At 34.7% G+C, this 10000-nt stretch overlaps 1 protein-coding gene across 1 annotated transcript in view; it reads right to left on the minus strand.

Annotated features, from left to right (window-relative positions):
• Positions 1-8489, minus strand: part of LOC115211005 (homeobox protein Hox-B7-like) — a 139865-nt gene extending 131376 nt beyond the window's left edge. Inside the window, exon 1 of the mRNA XM_029779844.2 lies at positions 7674-8489. Coding sequence (XP_029635704.2) covers positions 7674-8355 — 682 coding nt within the window. The 5' untranslated portion in view covers positions 8356-8489. The remainder of the gene's footprint in view (positions 1-7673) is intronic.
• Positions 8490-10000: the final 1511 nt, after the last annotated feature.

The following is a 10000-nucleotide window of genomic DNA, read 5'->3' on the forward strand; positions in this document are numbered from 1 at the left end:
ACTTATGTTGTTTTTTGTGTAGCCCTAGAACTTACTTGAGATTACCCGACAATCACAACTACGACGTAGGTACAGAAGTAGAGTGAATAATAGTTATACCAAAATAGTTATCCGCTGGACTAAATGGGATTTAATGAAATCCCTTTCTATTCTGAATCAACTATTTTTCTTTTCTTAATTTTTCATCGATATTCTGGTGTACTTGCCGAATCTTTTGTTAAGGTATTTTAATCATAGTTCTGAAATATCTTTCATCACGATGAATTATATATTACCATCTACTAGTGTTGTAGATATAACCTTGTCCTTGAGCACCATATCTCTACCAGCAATCGTGCAGGGTAACAGTCTATACATGTTGCAACCCTTTAATTATTTACTCTACTTCTGTACCTACGTCGTGGTTGTGATTGTCGGGTAATCTCAAGTAAGTTCTAGGGCTACACAAAAAATAACATAAGTGACCCATGGCCAAATGTGTTCCAGCTATGACCTATTTTCAGAGATAGTGTACTCTAGACTACGTTATCATTTTTAAAGGCGGTCGGGTATGATTTGGGGGAGATTTGACGACTCTTTCTAGCAGGTCAAACGTCTAAGTGAAGCTCTGTTATTAGCTCAATGTGCCTGTTGATTCTAGAGGTGATTACAACTGAGCCAGCAAAGTGGGATCGCTCAGGGTGTGACACTTGCTGTTTCTCTTATCATAGGTGTTGTGGATCCCAGCATATTGTTTGAGGTTAATGAACTTATATTCCTGATTTGCATGAGTGCAGATGTTACTTTTTTTGTATTTGTCTCCATAGACTAGGAAAGAATGTGTTTTGAAGATGTTGTATTGGCCCGATGTGATGCAAAATATGTACATTTGTTTGGGGCTGATTGTGCAAGTAGTGACAAGGATTGTGAGGATAGATCTTGCTGCAAAAACAAACTATAATAATGTCTCTTAAGTCCAGTTTTGTATCTTAGATTTTTTCTGACTTTTCTGCTCTTCATTAAGTTTTTTTTTCTTTATTTGCGCTTTTCTTCATGATTCCGTCAATTATGTTAATTCCTTTCAATAATTTAACGTGTTATATGGAAGTTTGATTCCTTTGAACTCAATCATTTTCTTTTTTACAATCATAACACACTTTCCAAATACTAGACTGTTTCCTAGAATTTCTTTTGAGTACACTCGCAGACATTACAGACTGTATCAAATATGATTCATGGCCAACATATGGTATCTTCCCACTTACACTACATTATCACCTCGTTCCTTCTATTGTATTATAGAGTCTGTAAGAATAACGTAGTAAAAAATAAAAGCGCAGGTGCTGGATGATCATAGAAGATATCACTTCTATTTTCAATTCGTCCAGCACTATTTAACAACTGTCAGTATAGTTCATATAACAGATTCTAGTTTCTCTTGTTTTATATATGTGTGTGTGTATGTATGTATGTATGTATGTATGTATGTATGTATGTATGTATGTATGTATGTATGTATGTATGTATGTATGTATGTATTTATGTATGTATAAATATATATATATATATATACGCGAGAAAGAAGCAACAAGAATGGATAGGTTTTTAGTACGATCGTTTCATACAAGGACAGGTTTTATTAAAAGTTGCAAAGATTACAGCATATAAACGAGTCCCGTACTCATCAGCTAAAATACATGTAAGTTCTCTAGACATCCTAGTGTTTGAGGCTATACTCATGAAGTAATGTAGATAATTAAACAGATTTCTAAAGTTCATTAAAGTTCTTTAAAGATGATGTACATCATCTTTAAAGAACTTTAATGAACTTTAGAAATCTGTTTAATTATCTACATTACTTCATGAGTATAGCCTCAAACACTAGGATGTCTAGAGAACTTACATGTATTTTAGCTGATGAGTACGGGACTCGTTTATATGCTGTAATCTTTGCAACTTTTAATAAAACCTGTCCTTGTATGAAACGATCGTACTAAAAACCTATCCATTCTTGTTGCTTCTTTCTCGCTTATAATCACCCCACATTACTGTATTGTTAAATCAGTATAGTTTTTTTTGGTGCATCTAAGTTAGGTACCATATTCAAGTAAATTTTTTTAAATTACTTGAATCTTTATTGCTCTTTGTATATATATATATATATATATATATACATATATACATATATATATATATATATATATATATATATATATATAATATATATATATATATATAATATATATACAATATTGAATATTATCAGGTACTTCCGAATAGAAGTCAACCTCATGTAGCCAATCCAAAATCTGATACTTTTCCCAGTTTCTGAGGATTTCTGAATGATGCAAAGGAAGAAATACAGAGGGGTTAATCCGTTAATCATTATTTGCGTAGGAACTTCTGATGTCTCAGGTAATAGGTATTCTGCTTCCATATGTCTTGTATCCAAGTTTCTTCCACCATCAACTCCCTTACTAGACTCGATATTATTTGTAAACTAAGTAACCACGTTTTTCCTTCTTTTGCCGTCGTCATGTATCGTACGTCTGCAGCGCATTGATGCTACTACAACGAAAGTCTTCCCGATTAAATACGAGTTCTCCAGCTGCCTTACCACTCTTGTCCAACCAGCTCGTGATATTGTCCGTCCATTGCGTTCTTTGCGCGCCTCTTGATCTACAACCCTCCACTCTTCCTTCCTTGGTAATGTCTTGCAGACTTCTGCTTATTGGAATATGTCGACAATACATGAGCTTTTGCTTCATCACAACGTTCAGGAGTTGTCGTCTTTCACCTATTTTTTGTAACACCCATTCATTCATCCTTCATTAGCCAAACAATAACTGTTGTGTCAAGGGAGAGTCATTGTCTTTTAGTGCCTTACAATTTAACACACTCACCGGTAAAATTTCCACCTATTTCTTTTTTATTTTTCCAAAATTTTCGTTGCGTCTTGCAAACTTTTCAATAGTTTTTCAATAGTCATGCAACCTTTTCAATAGTCAAAACTATTGAAAAGGTTGCAAGGCACAACGAAAATTTTAGAAAAATAAAAAAAAGAAATAAGTGGAAATTTTACCGGTGAGTGTGTTAAATTATAAGGCACTAAAAGAGAATGACTCTCCCCAGACACAACAGAATATACTTCAACACACGAACTCACATAAATAATCTTGCAAACCAAATCCCAAAACGAAATAATAACTGTGTTTTCTCTGAAACTGGAGTGTAATTCTCCTTTTATTGATTGTTATTTTTGTTATGGTTGTAGTTTATTTTGATTTTGTCCTTTTCAAATTTATCTCTAATTCTTGTATCCGTCATTTGCTTTCCAACTGATTCCACTTGACATTCTGGTAAATTTTGTGCAGACAAAGCTGGACATATTTCTTTGCTTGTTCAATGTACATTGTACTATCAGCAGAAAGCGCATGGCTTTTCTATTTGATAGTATCTCAACAGATGTTTTATAGTTTAGTGATTCTGTGTCATACTCACATAGGGTAACACTGGAGGAGTTCTTATTCATTGAATGTGACTTTGCTTCTGCTGTTAATTAAGCTAATTGGTTTTCTGTTAATTAAGGTATTTCCACAGTGTCCAATTAATATCCACAATACAGTCGGTAATCATTCATTTCCCGCCAATTCAGCTGTACTGAGTGTGGTACATATTGTTTCGTCCTTCTTCGGGGAGTTATTCCTCACTTGCCTGAAGTTCATGGACAAAGTTCAGTTATTGGTAGAATTCGCCTTCATTATTTTAAAATATTCTTGGTGGTGAGTTGGCAGAATCGTTACCACGTCGGGCAAAATGCTTAGCGGTATTTCGCCTGCTGTTACGTTCTGAGTTCCAATTCTGCCGAGGTCGACTTTGCCTTTCATCCTTTCGGGGTCGATAAATTAAGCACCAGTTACGCACTGGGGTCGATGTAGTCGACTTAATCCCTTTGTCTGTCCTTGTTTGTCCCCTCTGTGTTTAGCCCCTTGTGGGCAATACAGAAATAAGAATCGTTACCACGCCGGATAAAATGTTTGGAGGCACTTCTTCCGGTTTTACATTCTGAGTTCAAATACCACCGAAGTCCTTTTGGGGTCGATGAAATAAGAACCGATTGAGCACTGGGATTGATGTTTGACTAACCCCATTCCTTAAAAATTTCCAGGCCTTGCGCTTCTTGTAGAAAAGTTTATTTTTAAAGACTTTAAAGGTAGGGGGTTGGCAGAATCGGAAGAAAATAAGAAAAATTGCATCCTTGTAACTTCAGTTACGAAACTTTACCCTCCGAGTTAAATTGTTGTCAAGGTCAAGTCTGGCTTTCAGCATTCAAGTGTCGTGAAAAAAACATCAGTTCAATATTGGCTTCGTGCATATGTCAATAAATATTTTCTATTCCTTCAATTCGATTCATTGCTTTACCTCTTCCATTACACCGTACATTCCCTTTCGTCATAGCAAAGTGCATAAGGCTGACGTTACTTTTTTTTTTCCAGGTATACTTTTAATATCATTATTTTAAAATATAATCCTCTCAGGTAAACAACCACTGTTACTTTTGGTAGGTGGGGCACTCATTCAAGGAAAATTGCCAACCAAATCTCAAGGGGCCTTCTTACATTTTAAGCAGACTGATTTTACCATATCATCATTTTACTTTTACAAGGTCTATATTGTAGCGTCCTGGGATTTCTATGGAAGAAGAGATACCTTCCTATGGCGTAATAAGCATGTCAAGTTTCTTATTTTAGTCTTAATTCAAATGTGTATGGGATCTTATCGTATTAATTTCCTGCTAATCTCATTTTAAAATGATTTTGGAAATTTAGTATTCGACAATGCAGTGTATTGTATCTATGTTACAGGTATTACACAACTGGAAAGTGAAAATATTTTCGTGTCAGTCTTGCGTTTAGACACAATCGCATGATCACACGATTTCTTCTTGCTTAGTTTATTTTGACCTGATTGTGACCAGTTTTCCTTACATATACTTTTTGAAAAAGAATATTTGAAAATCGTTTTAATGATCGATTTTTGCACCCCTTGTGACTGATATTTGATGTTTGCTAAAGTTAATTTCGCTCTTGCCTAATAATAATATTGCAGAGTTGCCTTATAAAAAACAATAATTATTTCTTATGCTATGCTCAAACCATTCGAGTTATGAAATAGAAATCCTCTTCCTCCTCTTCTTCTTCTTCCCTCCTCCTCCTCCTCCTCCTCACCACCACCACCACCACCACCACCATCATCATCATCACAACCACGACCATCATTATTGTTGTGTTTATTATTATCATTACTTGGTAGAATTGTTAGCATGCCGGACAAAATGCTGTGCGTACTGAGTTCAAATTCCTCCGTGGTCGATAAAATAAGTACAAGTTAAGTACTGAGGTCAATGTAATCGACTAGCTCCCTTTCCCAATATTCCAGGTCTTATGCCTATAACAGAAATGATTATTATTGTTACCATTGTTGTTGTTGCTGATGTTGTTTAACACAGCAACTTCGCTGGGGAATTTAAGAACGTATCAGCTGAGCATAACTATTAGACCAAGGAAACATTCTTCAGGCTAATAATAATAATTACGATTGTTAAGGCAGCTAGCTGTCATAATCGTTTGCGAGTCGAACAAAATGCTAATCGGCATTTAACGTTCTGAGAACAAATGCTGCCAAGGTCAACTTTGCCTTTCATCATTTCGAGGTCGATAAAATAATATGCCAGTCAAGTGATAGTCTCAATGTAGTCGACTTTCTCCATTCCCTAAAATTGCTGACTAGAAATTAGAAGAATTACTATTGTTATTGATGCAATGATGAGAATAACTACGCATTCTACAAAACCCCCTGCTCAGTCATTTTTCCCTCTCGTTTCTGCTCCTCTCAGCACTTCTTTTTGTGTCCAGCACCCCCAAGCTCCGCACAAATCCCTACCACAAATCCCTTCATCATAGAAAATCATCACTCTAGAATTCCCTTCTTGCTCGTTCTATTCCTACACGTGTTGATTTACGAATGTTTAAAAGAAATAATGAATGTTAATGGCACCAATCTCACCGGTTTTATGAGGACCTGCAAAAGCCATGGGTACTGTTTTTTTTCTTCAGTCCCAGCAAGTAGAACAAAAAAAAAGCCCCAGAAAAATACATTATCAATAAAGAAAAGAAAATTTCACGACATCAATGAAAGAATGCCCCCACCATCACCTCTACTGAAACTCCATTTAGAACATTTATAAATTATACATATAAACCATAACAAATCATATACATGCATGCATACATAGATACATAGATACATACATACATGTATACATACATACATACATACATACATACATACATACATACATACATACATACATACATACATACATACATACATACATACATACATACATGCATAAATACATGCATGCATGCATACATACATACATACATACATACATTCATACATATATATACATTTGAAACAGAGTAGAAAATAACCCTACCATATTGAAAGTGAAAGTAAAATGTAACTGCAGAATAGCGACACCTATTGTCCTGAAGTATATAGTATCTTTTAGAGTAATCTTTAAAATAGACACTTGATACAGCTCACACATACTTATGTATTTTGTAAATATATCAGATAAAAAAGTGTATGACAAGGAAAATACAATAGATGAGTCGGTTTATGGTGTTTTCTCCGGACGAATAAAAATGCAAGAATTTTTGGCGAATGGGGACAGGAAATCTGACATTCATCTTGTTCTCCTGGGGATAATTGATAAAAATGATATGCAGTAGCTATTAACAGGTGATCAAACATGATTGAGGCTTGTTTTGTCGTCCATAATATTGATAATTAGCAATTCTTTTATTGGTGTATGTACTCTTTCAGCGTGAAATTACGGTTACCGAAATAGACTCATGGTCACAAGTTATGGAAGAAGAAGCAGACGGTTACCTCGCCTCCACTATTTCAATCGTACTGAAGTCAAGAATAAGGATTTCTAATATTTGGTGTAATATAATCGAACGGCAGAAGAGCTTAAGGAACGTATTTTGCAGCACATTATTCCTGTTATCATAGAAACAATTCATCCTCTGCTCAACTGAATTCTATAATTTTAATTTTAAAGCAGTACCATTTTCTATTGGTGATATTTGCAACAATTTCAAGGCATTATCTCATTGTCTGTTATTGTCTCACTAACATGTTTCTCTATTGATATTCTAAGAACCATTTTTATCTGTCAGTATTGCAATATCTATGACAGACATTGTTTCATTAGACCATATCTAGATATTGCAATATATATTGTCATTTAAAATTGTTTTATCATTGTAAGTTTCTTTGAAAACATCTACTGCCATTTACAATTTTATCATCACAAGTTATTATGGCAATACTTATTATTATTAAAAATCTTTTTATTACAACTTCTGTTACTATGGTAACATATTAATTCGTCATTTTTAGTCTTGTCACTGTGACAACATCTCTTATGTATCTTTTGGAAGGGTGACATTTATCACTACATGCGACCATAGACATCAAGGTGACCAATGAATATATTGTCCAGATAAAATGAATAAAAAGGTAGGAGAATTTGATGTGCATATATGATGAACAACCAGAACAGAATTAACAGAGAAAATCAATAGATAATTAATAAATCAATATAGTATTTTGCTTACCTGATGATTTTGATGAGATGTTGGTTGTGGCTGATTGCATGGCTAATGAAACGGGGTGGATGGCGGAGAAAGGGGTGGCGTAACTGGAGGAATTGATGGAATCACAATACGGTACAGAATTGGCACCTCCACCAACGAGGCTATGTCCAGAAACGTGTCCAGCGACACCTGAGCCAAGGCCACCACCGGCACCACCACTGCCGCTGCCTCCACCACTACCGTCACTTGCACCGTTTCCACCGCCTCCACCACCACCGCCTCCTCCGCCACCGACACTACCGTTGGTCATGCTCTTCACCGACGACAGCATACTCCCTGTCATCACTGAGGACAGCGGTCCGGCCACTTGTGACGCTGAGTTGGCGGCATTTGTAAAGTACTCCTGTGCCACCACCGAGTCTCTTGACGATAAAAAGTTCGCGGCCGCGGCCGCTGCACAACTCCCGTTAAGTCCTCCGTTCAGGTTCATGGATAAGTTTGACGTACCATGGTGGAAACCCCATTCGGATGCTGCTTGGTGAGCTGAATATCCAAGTCCACTGTTTCCCAGTCCGGCAGCTCCGTACATGGAAGAAAACGGCGTTTGTCTTTGGAAAGACTGTGCCAAACCATATGTCGTTGGGAATGTGGCGGGATAATGGTGCAGAGCCGGGGCATTCATTCCGTACATCCGTTGATCCATTTTTCAAGGCAATATTTGAATATATTTATGTGTTTTTGTGTGTGTACTTATTAGGCACGTATATTTTTTCCTTTTCAAATATATTAAAAATCTATGATAAATTATAACTTATAATAACAACTATGTAATTAATCATATATAAATATAAATACATACATAATACCACACACGTCATATATATATATGTTAGTGCGTACGTATGTATGTATTTATAAATGGATTTATGTACGCTTGTATATATTCATGTATCTATATTTTTTTTACATAAGTATCGAAGTAGTTTTAAATTCAAAACTATATTCCTCAACAAAAGTAAAACATACACGCACACGCATGTTTATTAAAATGTGTACTTACATTTACTGCTGTGTGTGTGTGTGTGAGTATGTATGTATGTATGTATGTATGTACACGTGCATGTATTTACACGTAGGCATGCATTTATGTGTGTAAATATAAATAAATATAGATATATATATATATAATGACAGACAAACAGACGTACAGATACACACACGCACACAAACACGCGAATCAGAATTACCAGTAAAAGAATGTTATGTGAAGCAATTTCTGTCTGAATAGAGTATGCTGTTGTTTCTGTTATTGTTGTTGTTGTTGCTGCTGCTGCTGTTGCTGTTGGTGTTGTTTACATATTTGAAATGATGATTCCGCCAATCTTAAACCAACCGAGATTTTGATGCATAGAAACCTTAACTCTTACATATATACAAACATTCAGAGACACAGCAGTACATATTTATACACATATACAGTTATATACACAGAGAAGCACAGAAATATATGGAAACACACAAGAGTAGTTTGTATGCATTCGAAGAATTTCAAACTTTTTTCTAATAAATACAATAAAAAACAAACAAACAAACAAACATATGAAACTTCCTGACTTATAAAAACAACAGCAGCAACTGTAATAATAATAATGATAATAATAATTAATAATAATGATAATAATAATAATAATAATAATAATAATATAATAATAATAATAATAATAATAATAATAATAATAATAATAACAATAATTAATAATGATTACTATTATTATTTACAATAATAAATATGCAAAATATGAAATGATTCTGAGTGTTTCGATTTTACGTGTATGTGCGTATGATCGTGTGCTTGTGTGGATGTGTAGTTGTATGTCTTATGATGGATGTAATTGGTGTTTTTTTTTAATGAAGTTAAAATCAATAAATAACACTAAAATAAAAGATGGTATGTAAGTAAATCTGTTTGTTACCTTTACAAGTGTCAAACCAGGTTGAAACAAGCTAAATGGGTGTGTGTGTGTGTGTGTGTGTGTGTGTGTGTTCGCGTGGTTGTTTATTCCGCAAACGATTATGGAAACTTATGTGAAAGTACGTCAGCTATGAAATAGCAACATCGTACATGTGAACAGGTACTTGTAGTAATAAACATCATTGACATCTGTGTTGGTGCCATCAAACTTGTCGGTCCGAGTTTGTAAAATTATATTCAGCGATATCGGTTTCAGAGAAATACGAGGTAGCAACGAGTGTGAAAAAAAAAAACAATAAAAACTTTCCGAAAAAACTTTCAGTAAAAATACTTTTTTTTTTTTTTGAAAACAAAAAAAAAATCTTTAAAATAGAAA

Source organism: Octopus sinensis, linkage group LG4 (genome assembly GCF_006345805.1).
Source record: "Octopus sinensis linkage group LG4, ASM634580v1, whole genome shotgun sequence".
In the NCBI taxonomy this organism is placed as follows: domain Eukaryota; kingdom Metazoa; phylum Mollusca; class Cephalopoda; order Octopoda; family Octopodidae; genus Octopus; species Octopus sinensis.